At 42.6% G+C, this 19,802-nt stretch overlaps 1 protein-coding gene and 1 long non-coding RNA gene across 10 annotated transcripts in view; one reads left to right on the top strand and one right to left on the bottom strand.

Annotated features, from left to right (window-relative positions):
- The window catches only part of MAP7 (microtubule associated protein 7), a 173,346-nt gene that overhangs the window by 148,523 nt on the left and 5,021 nt on the right, over window positions 1–19,802 (top strand). For 7 of the 8 annotated variants that reach the window (XM_029943584.1, XM_029943585.1, XM_029943583.1 and 4 more), the window contains 8 exons: window positions 4,224–4,339; window positions 4,672–4,955; window positions 7,574–7,754; window positions 8,831–9,005; window positions 9,223–9,324; window positions 9,693–9,743; window positions 9,850–9,907; window positions 12,373–12,475. In XM_029943584.1, coding sequence (XP_029799444.1) covers window positions 4,224–4,339; window positions 4,672–4,955; window positions 7,574–7,754; window positions 8,831–9,005; window positions 9,223–9,324; window positions 9,693–9,743; window positions 9,850–9,907; window positions 12,373–12,475 — 1,070 coding nt within the window. The remainder of the gene's footprint in view (window positions 1–4,223; window positions 4,340–4,671; window positions 4,956–7,573; window positions 7,755–8,830; window positions 9,006–9,222; window positions 9,325–9,692; window positions 9,744–9,849; window positions 9,908–12,372; window positions 12,476–19,802) is intronic. The other variant, XM_029943582.1, reaches the window with a different exon arrangement.
- Window positions 18,841–19,802, bottom strand: part of LOC115295579 — a 52,199-nt gene continuing 51,237 nt past the window's right edge. For both annotated transcript variants that reach the window (XR_003910479.1, XR_003910478.1), the window contains one exon: window positions 18,841–19,027. This is a non-coding gene — a long non-coding RNA (uncharacterized LOC115295579). The remainder of the gene's footprint in view (window positions 19,028–19,802) is intronic.

The raw sequence follows: 19,802 nt of genomic DNA, 5'->3' as shown, positions 1-19,802 counted from the left end.
AAAGTACTTACCAAAGGAAAAATACCTTGTTATGGATAAAAACACAACATAACACACTGGGAGGGAAGGATGAGAGGTACCCTTGGCCAACAGATTAAATGAGAGGGATTTGTCCTCACATGATCCAGAAACACTACTTTCTCACCCATTTTTAATTTTTTAAATGCCTTCCTCTTTCTGTATTTGACTTACTGGTGGTCTTTTCATCTCTTTACAACCAAATGTTTAGGCAAATACCTATTTAAATTTAATTTCCTTTTAAAAATGTTTATGGTAAAAAAATATAACAAAATATACTGTCTTAACTGTTTTCTAAGTGTACACTTCAGTTATGTTTTGTATATTTTTCAGAACTTATTAAATCTTGCAAAACTGAAACTATACCCATTGAGTAACAACTCCCCATTTTCTCCTCTCCCAATCCCTGGCAACCCACCATTTCACTTTCTGATTCTTTGAATTTGCCTACTTTAGATACCTCATATAAATGGAATCATACAGTATTTATCTTTTTGTGACTGGCTTATTTCACTTTGCATAATGTCCATCCATTTTGTAGCATGTGACAGGATTTCTGTCCTGAAGGCTCATAATACTGCACTGTATGTATGTATGCACATACACACAAACACACGCACATACACCACATTTTGTTAATCCATTCATCTGCTGATGGACATTTGATTTGCTTCTGCCTCTTAACTGCTATGAATAGCACTGCTCTATATGTGGGTAACAGATCTCTTTCAAGATCCTGCCTCCAGTTGTTCTGGATATATACCCAGAAGTGGGATTTCTAGATTTCGTAGTAATTCTACTGTTAATATTTTGAGGAACCACCATACTGTTTTCTATAGCAATGCCCCATTTAACTTACGTTCCCACTAACAGTATAGAGGGGTTCTACTTCTTCCACATCTTCGCCAACACTTGTTATTTTCTTAGTTCTTGTTTTCATAGGAGGCATCATAATGGTGCATGGTGCTATCTCACTCTGGTTTTGATTTGCATTTCCCTAATAATCAGTGATACTGAGCATCTTTCTATATGCTTGTTGACCATTCACATGTCTTTTTTGGAGAAATATGTATCCTTCTTTGCTCATCTTTTATTCTTGTTCTTTGTTTAATCTTTAAATTTTTTGTTGAGTTGTAGAATGTTTACATATTCTGGATATTACATGTTCTGGATATTAATCTCTTATCAGATACATGACTTGAAAATATCTCTCATTCTGTAGGTTCCCTTCTTACTCTGTTGGTTGTATCCTTTGATGCACAGGAGTTTTTACGTTTGATGTAGTCCCATTTATCTCTTTTTGCTTTTGTGGCCTTTTGGTATCATATCCAAGAAATCATTACCAAAAACAATGTCATGAAGCTTCCTCAATTTTCTTGCAGGGATTTTATAGTCTTAAGTTTTATGTTTAGGTCTGTAACCCATTTGGAGTTTTTGTATATGGTGTAAAGTGGGGTCCAACTATATTCTTTGGCATGTAGATACACAGTTTTCTCAGCACCATTTGTTCAAGAGACTATCTTTTCCCCCCACTGAGCGGTCTTAGCACCCTTATCAAGGATCTTCTGACCATACACACAAGGATTTATTTCTGGGCTCTCTATTCCACTGGTCCATATGTTTATCTTTATGCTAATACCACACTGTTTTGATTATGTTTTGAAATCAGAAGTACAAGACTTTGACTTTGTTCTTCCTTTTTTTAGATTGTTTTATCTATTCAGGGTCCCTTGAGGGTGGATTTTCTATATCTGCACACAACGACACTGGATTCTGATAGGGACTGCACTGACTCTGTAGATCCCTTTGGGCACTGTTGACATTTTAACAAGAAGTCTGCCTTCTAGTCTGTGAACACAGAATATCTCCCCACTTGGCTTCTTTCATTTCTTTTCGCAATGTCTTTTAGTTTACAGCGTACAAGTCTTCTGCCTTCTTGGTTAATTTTATTCCTAAGTATTTACTTCTTTTTGATCTGTTATAAATAGAATTGTTTTTCATAATTTTATTTTCAATTTTATTTAAGTTTAATTAATTTAGACCTAAACTCAAATAGCCAAATGTGGCCAGTATATTGGACAGCATAGAAGTCGATTACTTCAGTCATCATAGAAAGTTCTGTTGGACTTCAGTCTGCCTTGGAGTATCTGTATTATCTCTTGAAAGTTATTTTGTATTCTAAACCTAACACTGATTGTAAAATGGAAGTCTTTGTCCTGCTGGTGACCTTGCCAGCACTGCTGACCCCTTGCTGTGTGCTTCCCACTGCAGAGTAGCCTTGTGGAAATGATTAACAGGGAAGATTGTTGTATAGACCGTTGGCTGTAACTCGGATCAGGATGAGGATAAGGAATCCCTTTACACATGTGGTCCCCAAATAGGTGATTGGGTACAAGACCAATGAAAAGATATCTAAAAGAACTAAGAGGGTAAAAGCATCTACCTGCCTGAGAAGATGTTATCTTAAGTACTGGGCATTTTTCTAAACTGCTCTTTCCCTGTTTCCCCTATGATTAAAGGGAGGTCAGTTTTAGGAAAGAAAGAATTGATTCTATGCCACCTGAACAACGGAAGACTTTTTTTTTTTATGCAAAAAGGATTATACAGGTCTTTGTAGATTCATTCCCTCAGTGCCTGTCTTATCAAGACAGAGATGATGAAATTCATCCCTATATCCTCAACATCACAAATTACCCTTCCTGACTTATTTTCCCATTCAGATCTCTCCTTAATCTGACTTTAGCAAATTAAAATGTTTCCAGAAAAAGGAAAGAGCTACTTGAGGTGCATCACCCCAACTTCTCTTGGGAAGCGCTCTGGGCCTTCCACTCTGGCTCTGATATTCCAAAGGCATAATTGCCCCCCTGTATCCCTTCCCAGAAGGGTCCTCTGTGCTGGCTGCCACTTCTGTGCCCAAGGACTACAGCTGTTCTCTGAGGCCTCACCTCTCACCTTCCAGACCAGAAATGGGGCAAAGGCTGGTCAGGCAGCCACAAGTGATATAGCGCTGGCACACATCTTGTGAAACCTTTTCCTACCCCAGTCTTTGTTTTTTAGAAATTCTGGGAAGGCATTGAGTAATATTTGATACTCATGGTTTTCCCCCACCTAAAGCCCAGTCAGTCAGCTAGAATGCTACTAAAGAAAGTGGAGAGGAACAATTAGAAGGGACACTGAAGGGAAACAAAAGTGGGAAAGGGAGGTGAGGGGAGTTGATGCTTGCACCAGGCAGAAAGAAGAGAAGGCACACTACCAGCCTCTTGGCCCTGCGGCTAGATTAGATGGAGCTCTGCCCCTTCCCTGGGGCTCTCCCAGTCTGCTATCCTACAAGGGTCCTCACGCTAAAGGACTGACTGGTGCTCACACAGGTGCGTCCAGTGCGTATCCATTCCCAGGCCAGAACATTGTTGGCAAGTTTTAGATACTTAGAATGAGTCTATTTTGCTCTGTGCACTTTTTTGGGGGGCGGGTCTTTTTGTCTTGGCTGACTGTGGATTATCAGAACACTGGGTTTCCCTTTGCTTATTTTGACTTAGTAAAGGTATCACTCCCTGGCTGAATTTCTAGGATGCAGTTAGAAAAGGGATGATGTTTCGACCCACTCCAATTTCAACTTTATCCTTAAAGACGAAGATAAAAAAATAGCTAAAATTCTTCACCTTGAACCTAACTTTTCCTTCAAAAGTAAGAGGACGTTAGGTGAGAAAGGACTTATTTATGTAGTATCAGTATATAGGGAAAAATATACTAATGTCTGATGTAGAAGGCAGGTATTATTAAAAAAACAAAATTATGTTCATGTTCCAAGGTGAAAAAAAAAGGAAAAAATGCTGAAGTATTAAAGTAGCAGGGAGAGGGGAATGGAGGTGACGTTTATTTTGATATCTGTGTGGTTTAAACCAGACAGATTTTGCCGCCACTGATTTTAGGCACAAAGTATATAGATGCCTTCTAGGAGTATAAGTGTGTATTTTTTTAAACAAATACAACTCTAGATCTTTATTATGTCAGGTTGTGTTCATTCATTTACAAGATTCAGTTTTAAGCTAACAAGGGCTTTTTGTGGGAGTGGAATGGACATATATGACAAAGGTTGGAAAATTTCCAAGAAGTCACTCAGTGACTTACAGCTCCGCTATTGAATCCTGTGAATGGGATTGTCCCCCTCATAGCAGAATCTAATTATAGTGTTTCTCTGAACTTAGGGCTCTAAAAGAGACAGGGAGAGAGAAAACCTCCCGTCCCAACCCACATGTGGCACTCGGAGGGCTGTGTCTCCATCTCATCCCAAAGCAAGATCACCAGCTTCCTCCCGACTTTGGTAAGTGAAATTCAAGAGGCTGGCTGGGTTGTTCCATGTTGAAGGATTTGTAGCCTCTGTTCTCTGAAAGGAAACACTTCTCTCCACACTGTTTGGCACTGACTTAGAGAATAATATTTTTCCTTGGAGGAAAGGAAAAATTAAACAGGAATGAGTCTCTAAAAATATTTCTGTGTTTGCCACATAAAAGACAAATACACACAGCCAAATATCTTCATTCCTTTTCCTTACTGGTGTTCTAGGACTATTATGGGGTGGAGGTGTGGGGAAAGGAAGCTTCTGGCAAGCCTCCTCTGAGGTCTCCCATTCTCTTGCCACTGTATGTCGCCCAGGCTTCCATCCAAGTCCTTTCCTCATCTGCCTGGCACACCCAGACCAGCCTCTTCCTTGCCTCCCGGGTCAGTCAAAGCTGCCTCTGCCCAGGCCCGGCCCCCGTCCCCTGGCAACATCCGCCCTGTCAAGAGAGAAGTCAGAGTGGAATCTGAGAGGAAAGACCCCGAGAAGGAACCCCAGAAAGTTGCCAATGAGCCATCACTTAAGGGCAGAGCACCTCTAGTGAAGCTGGAAGAAGCCACAGTTGAAGAGGGGACACCCATCGAACCAGAGGCTGCTCCTGGTAAGATTCAGTTACCTTGTGATGGAGTGCGGGGTGCTCGCTCCTACTGGGGCCTTGGAAATTTTATTGACGTTAATTTTGTGAACTTTTCCTAAGTATGATACTTTTTTTAATATATAAAGAATCCAGTCAAAATCCTATTTTTGGAGCCATAGTATATTAATTCAGGTGTGGTTTATGATTCCTTTTATTGGCTGAGTCCACTGATTTTGCAGTATTGAGACCACCTGCATCAGGATCATTTATATTTGTTATCTTTGCCGTGTAACAAATTATCCTAAAACTTTGCAGCTTATAACAACAGTTCTTATGTCACACAGATTCCAGGGTCAGGAGTTCAGGAGCAGCTTAGCTGGGTCATTGGTAGGTGGTATACACACATCACTGAGTTCCATTTCATGACACATGAACATCTCCATAGCGTTAATTGATGTCCCCACAATCTGTCTGCTGGACTTGCTGGTTTTCCCCAGAGAACGTGATCTGACAGAGAGCATCACGAGGAAGCCACACCTTTTGTGCCTGGTCTCAGAAGTTCTACACATAGAAGTCACAATTTTGGTCATATTCTATTCATTAGAAGCAAGTCACTAGGTCCAGCTTACACTCAAGTGAAGAGTATTAGTCTCTACCTTTTAGAAGGAAGATCTTATAGAAATGTGGGGGGGGGGGGTTGCCATTAACCAAAGTTTTATTATTTTCAGCTTTAAAAAATTTTAGTTTATAATCATACAATTTGGGGGGTTTTTTATAGTTAATTGTCAAGTTGGTTTCCATATAACACCCAGTGCTCATTCTGATAAGTGCCTTCCTCCTTGCCCATCACTCCCCTTCCCTTCGCCCCCACCCCCATCAACCCTCAGTTAGTTCTCAGTATTTAAGAGTCTCTTATGGTTTGCTTTCCTCCCTCTCAACTATTTCTTTCCCCTTACCCTCCCCCATGGTCCTCTATTAAGTTTCTCCTGTTCCACATATGAGTGAAAACATATGGTATCTGTCCTTCTCTGCCTGACTTATTTCACTTAGCATGACACCGACTTCCATCCATGTTGCTATAAATGGCCAGATTTCATTCTTTCTCATTGCCATGTAGTATTCCATTGTATATATTTACCACATCTTCTTTTTCCATTCATCAGGTGATGGACATTTAGGCTCCTTCCATGATTTGGCTATTATTGAAAAGTGCCGCTATGAACATTGGGGTACATGTGCCCCTATGCATCAGCACTCCTGTGTCCCTTGGGTATATCCCTAGCAGTGCTATTGCTGGGTCCTAGGGGAGTTCTGTTGTTAATTTTTTGAGGAACCTCCACACTTTTCCAGAGTGGTTGTGATTAATGGAAATATTTTTGATCCAACTTCTATAATGTTTCAAAGTACAGAGCCCTGGCTCCCTCAGACCTGCTGAATCTAAGTATGTGGTAGATCCAGGGGCTTTGAAAGACACTGAGCTCAGCCGTCAGTCCCTGTACAGGATTGCCAGATAAAATACAGAATGGCTAGCTATCCAGTGCCTACGGGAGTTTAAGGACCACTGGCTTGCCTGTGCTTGACAGAATTTGTTTCAGGAGACCCAAATGATCTCATCTCTGCCAGACTAAACCAGATACTATCCAGAATTTTAAAATCACCGGGAACTAGGAACTCAGTATTTCTTGTTGAAAATTGTCTTCATTCAAAAATGTTCTCCTTAAGACTTAATTTGAAGATGAGGGTAGGAGCAAAGGAAGAATAGATGACTCAAGACAAGCGACCGTGTTCTTAAGACAATGGAAGAGTCCAGTATTTGTTTGCATGGAAAGGGGTAGAAGAGAAAGGCCAAAAAGTGCCTGAGGGCAAAATAAAAAACCATGTAGGAGCAAAGGAGACAGGTGAATCTTGAAAGGAGGGTCTAGAGTGCTAAAGATCACATCTCGCAGTAGTGCATCTGCGTGGGACTCCCCCCGGATCAGCTCTCTCGGCCATTTCCTGAGGCTGACTAAGGCCAGAGGAGTTGGGCTCCATCCTGACATCGGGATGGACAGTGGAGGCCCACATGTATGTGAAAACTAACACCGGCTGCTGAAGAGACCCATGGCTCCTTCACCCCAGACCTGGAGATAGCTCTGGATAGACAGAAGGGACCTCTTCACTGGGTCTCATCTTCCCAGCCTGAATCTGGGCTCGTGACAGGGACACCGAGGATGCTCACAGAATGGCTTTAGTCCTCTAGTAATGAATAGTCACCAAAGAGAAGGAATTTTTTTAATGTAATGAAAAGCAAATGGAAGATCTCATCTTCTTTTTGCTCCGGGTATAACTTCCCACAGAAGCTACGATGAGGCTCTATACCAAGTACACATTCGATATATGTTAACTGATTAACTTGTATAAAAATAGGACTTGGTGACAGAGTGTCAGCTCTGTTGGATGGCTCACTTACACATGCTCCTTATTGTTATCTGTTGCTTGGTTACAAATAGAATACAGTGAAACCGTGAGAACACATGGTAATAAACATTCCCTTTTCTCTTATAATAATGAATTCTAGGCCTGGTGTGTCGGGAATGCTGGTTTTTGTTTTGTTCTTTGGGTTTTGTTTCCAATTGGTTTTCTCCTTGTACCTGTTTGTACAGCTGCTCCAGCGCCGGCCCCGGCCCCGCCATCCGCTGTGACTGCCGGTGCTTCTCCTAAGACCTCCGCAGGCACCACCGACCCTGAGGAGGCCACAAGGCTGCTCGCTGAGAAGAGGCGGCTGGCCCGAGAGCAGAGAGAGAAGGAGGAAAGGGAGAAGAGGGAGAGGGAAGAGCTGGAAAGGTAAAGCAGTGTCCTCCTAGGGATTAAGTCTTCTGTCTGTCCGAAGGACAGGAGGTGGCAGCAGTGATGACGGTGAACGGATTAGCTGCTTCACAATCATGTCTCTGACCCCTAAGTGATTTTTTTTAAATCACATTTTCTTAATATAATGACAGGGTCATAACTGATGGAGAAAGTCTTAAAGGAAAAAAAAAATCTATCCACAATTTTACCAGTTTTCAGTAACTGAAACAGTGGATTTGGGGTAATCCTTTCCCGTCTCTGAACAGTGTGCAGGTTTATAGACATACTTAAGAATGTACGCACAGACATCTATTTACATAATGATAAGCACAGTAGAGGTACAGCTGTACAGCCTGATTTTTTTTTTTACTGAACATATTTCTGATCTCCATACTTTCTTATTATCTTATCATTTTAAAGCTGCATAATAAGAGTTCATGTTTTCTTCTAGATGAACTCTCAGAGAGTAGCTTGGTGAGATAGTCAGGGGCCCGCAGGATTGCCTGCTAGTATGCTGTAGGGACAGTTTGGTTAGTTGGCCACCTCCTGGGGCTAAAAAACCCAATGTCCATGCAATTGTTCTTCAAATAAGGGAAACAACACCTTGGGGGAGGGGGAGAGCCGCAGCCCCTGTGCTGTCAGCGAACTTGGCTCTGCCCTACCCTGGGTCCCAACAGGGAGCTTACATGGTCCATCTTCCTCCTGCCCGGTAACGAACATCATAACCTTTATTTATTCACAAAGATTTCCTTGCGGGGAGGGGGTCGAATTCATTATTAAAATGTCACCTCAGTGGATTAAACAAGTCTTGGCCTTTAAGGATAGTTAAAATGCACACACTTTCACAGAACAAGTGCTCCTCGAAATATTAGTGCTTGCATTTTCCTTGTTTCCCACAAGGCCACATGAGGCCTCTAGAGATGAAGCATGGAGTGTGGCTTCACATTTTGTCCCCGACCGTGCTGAGCGTTCCCAGTGGAGATTTCCCCGCCAGCCCTCAGAGCAGACGCCCCGCTGGAGCCACAACCCCGAGCCTCTCTCCAGGGAGCCCCCCTCGCATGACTTTTTTGCAGACAAAAGAGAGAGGAGCTGGCGCAGAAGGTGGCGGAGGAGCGGGCGCGGCGCGAGGAGGAGGCCCGCCGGCTGGAGGCCGAGCAGACCCGGCAGCGGGAAGAGCAGCTGCGCCGGCAGGCGGAGGAGGAGCGGGAGCGGCGCGAGCGCGAGGGCGAGGAGCGCGCGCAGAAGCAGGTGTGGGCCCGCCCGGCGGGGCCCTGGGGGTGGGGGGTGGGTCCAGGTTGGGGGTGGGGGTACAAGAACCCCCCCAGCCCCATCTCATGTGCGCTCCTGAGTCTTGCACTTCCTCGGGCGCCCCCCCCCTCCGCCTTCTGGAGCATACCCCCTACCCCCAGGGATGGGGACTGCAGGCAACCCTGCTGGCCAGACGCTCAGACTGACTTGTTTCCAGAAGGAAGAAGAAGCTCGCGTTCGTGAGGAAGCAGAGAGGGTTCGGCAGGAGCGGGAGAAGCACTTCCAGAGAGAAGAGCAGGAGCGCCTGGAAAGAAAGAAGGTGATTGCATCTAACGCAGAAACCAGGATGCTAACTGTTCCCATTCTTCCCCAGACTTGAGGCCTTGGGGAGTCAGAGACTAGCTCACTGCTTCAGGAAGCACGGGTTTCTGCCGGTTCCAGAGAAACTAGCTCTCAGGATTCCCATCTCCTCCAGAGCAGTCAGTTTTCATGACGGGGCCTCACCAAAAACAGTTCCTTCTGATTCACGGCTTCGTGAATAACGCCAGTTAAGACAAAGCAGTGGGTATTATAATTACCCGAAGTAACAGACGTGTTTCCATGACCCAGTTGCTTAGTCAGTGAAATGTGCCAGGCTAGCCTTCTTTATGGATCTGATCCCTTTGCTCAATTCTCCCTTCCTTGCAGCGACTTGAGGAGATTATGAAAAGAACGAGACGAACAGAAGCTACAGATAAGGTACTGAGATGGCCGGTTTCAAGCTGTTTTTAGTGTCCTTTTTTTTTTTCGTTTCTCTTAATAACTTTAACATTAAAAAGTCTTTTATTATATTTTTTTTTTGTAGAAAACTGTTGATGAGCGAAACGGAGATATAACCAAGGGAGCTCTCACTGGAGGAACAGGTATTTGCTTCAGTGAATTCGAATACATCCAAATGTAGATAAGAGTTTTTAGATGGACTCTCTAGAGATGAGGATATTCCTCAATTGAGTACACACACACACAAAAGGTACTGACATACAGAAGCTTAGGTGTGTGTCATCTAGTCCACAGATTTTCCCCTTATGGAAAACTCTCGCATTTGTGGCAGATGTCTTTTCACATTTGTTTATACTCTAAAGGTGTGCTTAATATCTTAACTAATTTTACATTATAAATATCCATATATATGGATATATGCTTGTATTAGATCTGTGTGTATACACACACATTTATACAAATATATACACACATAATTAGAAGAATTTTGTTACAAAATTAAATTTCATTTATCATTTACTGTCTGCTAAAGTAGCATGTATTTATATTTGCTCCTAAGGACACTAGACTTCCACATTTTGAAAACTTATATTTATGGCAGTTCTCAGAAAAGAATTGATACCTTTTTAATTTCTGACTTCAGAATAGAGTTAAAATTAAAACTGTTAAAATTTCATTAGAAAGGTGCTGAGATCTGTAGGCTTTGGACAGAGATAATTTCTTGCTGATTTTCAATGAAATTCGCTTTAAATAGAAGTTGCCTTAGTGTGTTAGTAGCCAGGTTCAGTTAGGATTTACTAAGGGGCCTCTTTGTGTCGGGTACCTCCTGCATACATTTTCTTGGTGAACTCCCACTGCAGTGCTGTGAGGTAGAAGTGCTTTATCTTGGAGTCAGCAGGCATTTCCAGAGACCTGCCAGGTGCCAGGCCGCGCTGCAGGTGCTGGGGGTCAGCGTGAACGGGACAGGCTGGTTCACTTCCGCACCCCCAGGAGCAGCGTGACGGGCCCAGCTCACACAGCTGGAGTCCAAGCTTGTACCTCTTCCTCCGTGACCCCACGTGGTCTTCGTGATTGACACGCAGGTGGGTGGTAGATAGCCCATCATGCATGCGGTCTTCCTCTTTCCTCATCTGCAGTATCAATATGATAAAGGACCAGAGATACCTCAACTTTGCTTTGCTGTTTTTTCTTTTAAGATTGGACTAAAGATCAGATGATTCATGATTCCTTCATAGGAGACTTTTCCTGGTTTTTAAAGACGCCCTAATCATGTTTGTTGGGACGATAACCCTTGTGGCTGCCTATTAACCCCATTGTGTTATGAACAGTTTGTCTCCACGAATCTTAGAATACGTGGAGACGCTATGAAGGCGTAACTCCCAGTGATTCATCAGGATGAGCATTTTAGGATGTAAATTGCACCAACATTGGGTTATTTGAGGGGCTGATGCTGTGGTTTGTGTGTGGCCAGGTTCCTTGGCTTTTTCTTTGTTTTTCCATCTTCCCCCTTCCTGCTATTCCCCTAACAATTCTTTCAGTATTCTTCGTACCTCAGCTGGAGAATCCACAAAGGCAAGAGGGAAGATAAAACATGCCAGTCATCCTACCCGTGTCTGTCAACACTCACAATGAGCCCGGTTTGAGTTAATACTACGGAAAAGGGCCCGAGGTTTATCTGGCTACAAGTACTCCTCTTTGCCCAGCCCTACGTGTGGCTGAGAGCTGAACGCTGTTGCCAGGGCTCCAAAGAGAATTCTAGGGCAGGCAGGCAGGTTGAGTTTTCAGACCTACTGGAAATCTCCAAGGCTGCCTACTACCAGCTTTGCAAATTTTGGCATCTTTAATAAAGTTCGGCTATCAGACTCCCTGTATCTCTGGCAGCAATACTGAGTCGTGCTATGCTGTGAAATAACACTTCCTTGATTATTTCAGTTACTCTCTCATGTCAAGCTGAAACCATAAAGTACCACAAATTTCCCTGGAACTCTGACCTTTATGAAGGCTTACAAGACTTCAAGTAACCCTGGCCCACATTTTAGAGTCGGTCATCAGTACTGTTGGCTTAAGCTGGACTGTGGCATGGACCACGAATGAAGAGGTAGCACAGTTACTACAGTTCACCGGCTTTCCACTTGTGAAATCCCTGTCTTCTAAGTGCACCTAGAATTAAGCTGAGTTTAAAAAAATATTTTTTATCACTAGAGGTAGTTCATGGTGATTTGCTCTGAATCTAGTCACACTGTCCACCTGATCAAGTGAGCTTACTGCTATCTGCATCAGTTGCTGTAGTTTCAACATTATATGTTTTTTGTCCAAAGTCAATTCAGTGCAACCAAAAATAACACCAACACTGATTTCTACCCTCATATCGTGCTGGACACCTTTGTAAGTTCTTTGCATATGTTGATACATTTGATTGTCACTGCAGTCTGTGAGGTAAGCTTATCAAGGAAACGGAAGCACAGAGGGTTTGTGGCCTGCCCAAGGTCACACAGCTGGTAAGTAGCAGAGCTAGGACATAAATGCAGGCATCCTGGCTCCTGGGGTTTGGCTTTGCTAACAGAGTACTAGTAACCCTCCGTTCCATCCTCTTTGCTGTTATGTTCAGGGGCAGCTGCACTTCCGTGTATGACAAACTCTCCAGGAAACGGAGAACCAGTGGCCAGCCCACACGCAGTTACCTCACACCAAGCAAAAGTGACTGTGGAGAGGTGAGTTCAACACCTGGGCCTTCTTTCCCGATCCCCATGAGAGCAGAGCACTAACCCCAACAGAACTACTTCGGCCTGACAGAATTCCCAAGTGTTAACATAAAGATTTATTTTTATTTGGGTTCAGTAAGTTTTGGTAGAGCTAGTAATTCTGTACTTAGAGAAAGGGAAAATATCTTTTTACTTGAGTCTTTAAATATGAGAGGTTTGGGATGCCTGGATAGCTCATTGGGTCAAGCGTCTGACTCTTGATTTTGGCTCAGGTCATGACCTCACGGTTGTGGGTGGGTGGCTCAGGTCATGAGCTCAGGTCATGGTCTCAGGTGCTGAGTGTGGAGCTGCTTGGGATTCTCTCTCTCCCCCTCTCTCTCTCTGCATCGCTCTCTCAAAATAAACTATTAAAAAATATATGTAGATAGTCAGGTCTGGGTGTGCCTATTAAAGAAAATTACAGGGAAGAACTTGTTTGTATATATTTAACATGATTTAGACCATATTTACACCCTTTGATGGCACATAACTGATCTATTTTCACCATAAAGAATATTTTAGTAAGTCACAGTTGGTTCTCCAGTAAAATAATTTAGATGCCACTAATTCTTGGTGTTAGGGCTTCTTATCAAAGAAACAACGGTTGCTAACAACAGTCAAGAAAGCAGTGTGGGTTGAAGAAAGATTGCCTTTCTCTCCTTGGCATTTATATCAACAGCAGCATAAGAGTACTTTCAAAAATGAAAAATCAGGACCTAAAAATCCAGTCATAGAGAATTTTTAGAAATATTTGTAATACTGTTCAAAAATTTCAGCTATGACTTTTTTAAAATTTACTTAATTATTTTATATGAGTTATCCTGTCTTTAATGCCAGTCTTTGCTGCCATTAGAGAATTGAAGGTCCTCAAGTTAATTTTTTTCTTAATCCAAAAACACACACTGCACAACATTTTATAATATTGGCAGCAACAAAAAGATGAGTCATCCTAACATGTTCATAAGTCATGAGACATCCATTGATACCTTTCTGGAACTGTAAAATCTTTATTTTTCCACTATAATACCAAAGAGAAGAGTTTTCCTAAGAGAGATCTGATTAATAAGCTGTCACCTATGTTGAATAAATTTATTGTCATTAGCCACGATATATATTAAGTCATACTTCATTCTTTTAGTTACAGCTTGATATTCAAATAAAATATTCATCCCCAGCTGCTATAATTTATGATGTTCAATTCATTACTTTAAAAAAGGAGACTTTTATGAAAGAATAAAAAGTCCCACAGAGGGAAAATTATTATGATAAAGAACAAGTTTTTTAAGCCCCTGATAATTTTATTAGTTTACACATTAGCTGACTCTTTTCAGTGGTAAAATCATCAAGTAATTAATCATTATATATATAAATACCTGCAACATAATTTTACTATGTAGACTGAGATTAGATGATAAAATTCTATTTTCTTTCAGCCTTTGCACACAGAAAAGTAACAGACAACTTACAATTAAAAAATACAGCAATAGGACCTTATTGATGTCATCCATCTTTACCCAAGTGACAAACTGTCCTTTGTCATATATGTAGTATGATCCCTGTCAACCACTGGAAAAACAAAAGCATAGACTTTTTACTGTCACCCAACAATATAGGCAGGTCCTGATTAGTATCAAATATAAACATTAGTATATAATACTGGAATGACCTTAACCAATTAAATTCATTGGCCCAAGTCTATCTCCCCTTTAAGGAAAAAAATTTCTGGCAGACCCCCAGAGTTATACAAGAGTTTTTATTTTTACAAAGGTAAACTCGGTTTACAATTTTGATAGCTCACGGGCACCTGGGTGGGTTAGGCGGCTGACTTCGGCTCAGGTCATGATCTAATGGTTTGTGAGTTGGAGCCCGACATCAGGCTCTGTGCTGACAGCTCAGAGCCTGGAGCCTGCCTAGGATTCTGTCTCTCTGTGTCCCTTCCCCACTTGTGCTCTCTCTCTCTCTCTCTCAAAAATAAACAAACATTAAAAAAATAAATTTTTGATAGCTCATACTGATTTAGAAAGCCAAAACAAAAAATAATGCTGCTAGGCCAAAAATATTCAAATTAAAAGAAGTCATTTATTGTGAAGAATATTTTTCTGAAATTCAGCTGACATTTATACATGTGGTACCAATTGATCCCTTTGGCCTTAGGGATGTTCTTAGCTACCATGAGCTTCTGCATTTATTTCACCTATAGCTTTTCTCTATTTAAACTGCTTTAAAATCTCAAATCACTTTTCATACAGTGTACCATGATGTCACTTGGCTTTTACTTGGCACCAACCCAATATTTATATACCCACTTCAACTCAGTTCATTAGTCATCAATCCCTTGCTACATAATATGGTACAGTATGCCCTGAAATACGAATGCAAAGTGAAGCACTAAAATTGTGTAAAACCCCACTTTCTGATGGTCCACTGTGTAGATGATCAGACTATTTTGGGCTTTTTGAAAAATTATTATCAGAATGCAAACACGAACACAGTCCATTTCTGAATGACCCCGGCCAACAGGGAATGTGTGATGTGCTGTTGTTTCCTGTTGCAGGATACTTTGTGAGGTATAGCCTAAGAAAGTCTGTTTCTGTCAGTTATTTCTAAATTTATCTTCCTTGAATTTATGCACACAGATCTTGAAACAGTTTGTATTTTCACTTAGCGTCATCTCTGTAGTAACAAAAGATGTGCAAAAAGACGTGGTTTTTTGTTTTTTATTTTTTTCTTACAGCCGTCTCTATGTGGTTTCAAAGTTAGGACCCATGGTTGTCGGGAGTAAGTCCTTTCTCACAATTTCCATACCTTTTGTAACTTACAGGTTTTGTTTCTATTCTCTTTTTTCTTTCATCTTTTAAACTGAATGTTCCTACTGTGGTTAGTATATCAGTCAGGAACGAGAAACGAGAGAGATTACTCTGAATAGGAAAGTTTAACATCAGGAATAATTGTTACTTGGGATGAGGGTAACAACAGACTTCTAGTAGGAAGTCAAGAGAACTCCAGGATAGAGGAGGGGCGCCTGGGTGGTCAGTCGGTTGGGTGTCAGCTCAGGTCATGATCTCATAGCTCATGCGGTCCAGCTCCGGCTCATGAGTTTGAGCTCCATGTTGGACTCTGCTGACAGCTCAGAGCCTGATGCCTGCTTCAGATTCTGTGCGTGTCTCTCTCTCTGCCCCTCCCAGCTCACACTGTGTCTCTCAAAAATGAATATACATTAAAAACAATTTTTTAATTAAAAAAATAGAGGAAGAGCAGCTATAAAGAGCAGCCACATCCCTGGGCCATACCCACGGAAGAGGCGCCTGCCCCAGGGCTTCCATTCAGATCTTGTTGGAGAAGGTAGAGCTCTGCCCCACTAGATTGTGAAGAAGTGGCCATGTTCCTTGATGGTGGAACTTGGCAGATACCTACCCTCTAGAATGCTTGGGAAGGCTGTTCACCAAGACGTGTCTCAGTAGCGGCAGAGACTTGTCTACCACAGGTCGGCCCTAGAGAGGTGCTAGGAGAAGCCCTTCTTGCTGCCGGGCCGGGGCTGGCTGCTGGAAGCCTCATGGCCGCAGAGGGCAGCCCCAGGGAGAGCCACGGGGCGTGCTGCGGCAGCCTGGCGAGCAAGCACAGCCAAACCAGGAGGCAGGTTTCCTCATGCAGTGTCTCTCCAGCGGCCTTCAATGGCAAAGCTTGAAGACTGTGCCAGCTTGCAAAGGAAAATTACTTAAAAGGCCCTGATCCATCTGGGTGGCTCACTCAGGTGAGCGCTGGACTCTTGATTTCAGCTCTGGTCCTGATCTCACAGTTGTGGGATCAAACCCCATGTTGGCTCTGTGCTGACAGCATGGAGCCTGCTTGGGATTCTCTCTCTCTCCCTGTCTCTCTGCCCCTCTCCTGCTTGAGCTTTCTCTCTCTCTCAAAATAAATAAACAAACATCAAAAGAAAAAAACATTTAAGGGCCCAGGTCCAGTTTCAGAGCAGGAATGAAGGATGGAAAAACAAAACAATACCTGACAAGTTTACCTTATCTTTAAAAAGCCTCCTTCTCAGTTCTTTGTCATTTTAGTCCTGTTTCTCTGGAGATTCTTCAGCATGAGTGTGAGGTTGAAGATGCAGAGCTTTAGAACCAAAAGTCCCAGGCTGGATTCCCTAGTTTCATCTCTGTTCTTAGCCTTTGGGATTAACCTACTAAGTAAGACTTAGTTTTCTCATCTGGACATGAAGAGGGGTTTTTTTCCCCCCAAAGTATTGGAGGGTCCATTGAAATACTGTCTGTGAAGGCGCTCTGAAAACTGTTGAACTATACAAATGGCAGATGTTATTTTACCTTCTAAAGTCCGGTGTCCAGAAGATGCTGGATGCCGGTGTAGCTGCAGTGTAATATTATAGAAAACTGCTTTTTTATTGTATCTGATAGCATACCTTCTCATGCCTTGCATTTTACTGGCCTTTTCTTTAAGCACAAAAACATGAGGAATCAGTGTCACCCAGATCCAGTTTACAGCGATTCCAAGATCTCTTACCTTCATTGTGACTGATCGCTCTTCATCTTCTGAGGATGGTTCAGTTTATAGGTCTCTAAACCCACCACCTTTTATGTTGCTTACATTTAATGATTTTTTTCCTGTTATCTTCAAGGGATTATTCTTAAAACTTGCATTTCCTGGAAAAATTATCTGGAGACTTAAATTTTTCCTCTTACATGTCTTCCAATTATTATAAATCTAGTGTTAGCACTGACCCCTGAGGCTATCTGCCACCCAGACTCTCCCACCTGGAGAAGGACCCTCCCAGACTGACCTTTCAGACTCTTCCCTATAAGATGATTTCCCACTCACATCCCCTTACTTCAGCGGGGGCTCCTATTTTTTTTTAAAAAGGATTTTACCTGTTTAAAAAGGATTTTACTTTTGAAATCCTGTCATTTAAAGTTACAAACAAACCGCATCCATGGATGTTCCCTTTTACCTTCAGTTTCAAGTCAACCTTGAAATCACTTCCCAAGTCATTGTTTTTCACCTGAGTGCATTACGGTCAGGGAAGCATTCCATAATCCTTGTAATCCGTCAGTATGTTTACCACATATCTTACTGTGCACCCAAATCAAGTCCTAGGTCCCTCCAGCCTGCTCACTAGAGAGTTAAATCACTAACTGGAGATCCCAGAGTCCCTCGGAACAACCCACCTGGGTGACCGTCTGTGGAAATCCGTCACAACAAATGCTGGCAGCACTGCGGCAGGGTTTATTCTCACTAGAAAACTCCACTCCTGAGAATGAATATTTTTAGTTCAGAATCGAAGAAGTTGCACTTTTCCTAATGCCTCGGCTAGAGTACATTGGTTTACCTTGTCTCCAGGAAAAAGAAATGTGTGGTAAACTGGGTTACATTCACCTCCACCGCCTCCTGGAGAAACGTCAGCACACTCTCCGGGTCACCTGGGTCATAGTGTCCTCCGAGGATTTTCTAGCAGCGAGGATTAGGACTAGCAGCATTCCTGGTGCAGAGAACCCGGCACCAGGTCCGGCACCAGGTCCACTCTGAAACTTACTTTAGCCTCAAGGGGTCTGAGTGACATTTCTGGACCTTGTGGTTTCTCCTGCGCTCAGGCTTTGGTGTGCAGTGCTTTTAGAGCCTGGAAGCAATTCTCCTTGCCCTCCTCTGATACTAGGGAGGTTGAAGAGGGTTGGACTTACCAAAATTCTGGCCAGCTTTTAAAGGTACAAAGAAATAAATGAGCTGGGGCAGGATGATTCTTATTCCAGAAACCATTTATCATTCTTGAGAATGCGTATTTATAGAGGGGGAGCCCGTAAGATGGAGGAGAGTATTTATTTGTGGATAAGAAACTTAGCTTTGGAACAAGAAACCGAGAAAGCAGATGAATGTGTGGGGGCGGGGGGGGGGGAGGGAGGACGGACATGAAGTTTCTCAGGTCATTATGATAACTCTTACACCCCCAGCAGAGAATCTGTTCTAGTAGCTAAAAAAAACTCTCATGAGCTACTGTCTTACCCTACTAAAAACCAGAAGACATTTAATGCCTGTTCTTAGCCCTGGGGCCCGTCTTTTCAATAGAATGATCCTTCTCTCTTAAAGGATTTGTAGTAATTTTGACTTTTGACCCAGTGGTTTTCTTCCAAATCTTAGGAGTTTATAATTGTTTTTAGTATCCCTTAAGGGGAAAATAATATTCCCATGCAGCTTTCATTCAAACAGAAAGAAATGTATCACTTTTAATTTTAAAGTTGCTTGCTATAACAAGACAGTAAATGTTAAGAAAGAGTAAGTTCCTAGCTACAGTGAGCTATGTGGACTGTCAGATTCACACCATGGACCTAGCACCCTTTCTCAGGCAGATTTTTTATTAAGTAATCTTTACACACAACGTGGAGCTTGAACTCACAACTCCCAAGATCAAGTGTCATACGCTACACCAACTGAGCCAGCTAGGTGCCCCTCCTCGGGTAGATCTTAGACTGTCCAAGCAAAGTACACAGCCTTCAAGACTCTTGCATCCAGCTTCGGCCGCTAGAATATAACCAAACAAAAACGGAATTCAAGAGCTGGTGATCTTCCTCCGAGAGGACATACAGATGCTGTTCCCTAACCCCAGTGACTTCATTTTCAGTTTTATAGTTTCTGCTGTTCACTGTGTCTTTTGAACATCTAGTAATTGGTCATCCAAAGCATACAGCACAATCATTCCTCTAACTGCTAACAAGTAAGAGTAGGTGTGTAGGTCAGCTAGGATGGGAGGGGAAAATGAAGTCAGTTGTTGACTCAAGTGGGGGTTGGTGTTGCCATTCTACTTGTTAGCACACGCAGGCCTGGAAGGTGACGGCACGGTAACCAAGGAACGTGGCTTGGAGACACACTCCTCTTCTGTATCTTCTGCCAGAGCTTCTGCTGAAAATCTCTTTGGGATGAGAACCAAAACTGTTTCCCCGGTTACAGAAAGCCTGTAGGTGTTGGGAAAGAACCTGGAAGCTGGGTGTGGTGGCTGGCCCAGGCACTTAGAACAGCAATGTCAGGTTGTGTGTGTGCGTGTGTATACGAGTGTGCGTGCGTACCCACACTCCTGCAGACTACAGTGATGCAAACCGTGGTGAAATAGCAAAAAAGCACCATCATACTCTGAGTCTGTATAATCTTTTTATGTTATTTTTCACAGACTTTTACAAATAATACTTTAAGTTGCACCCTGCAATGCATTGTGAGACACTTAGGACAGACTTCCCCTACCCCCCAAGGAAAGTTTTAATGATTAACAAAAATATACCAAAATATCTAAATCAGAAATGCT

The sequence above is a fragment of the Suricata suricatta genome, chromosome 7 (assembly GCF_006229205.1).
Source record: "Suricata suricatta isolate VVHF042 chromosome 7, meerkat_22Aug2017_6uvM2_HiC, whole genome shotgun sequence".
Lineage (NCBI taxonomy): Eukaryota > Metazoa > Chordata > Mammalia > Carnivora > Herpestidae > Suricata > Suricata suricatta.
The sequence above is the reverse complement of the archived record's forward strand: the minus strand, read 5'-3'. Positions and strand labels throughout refer to the sequence as shown.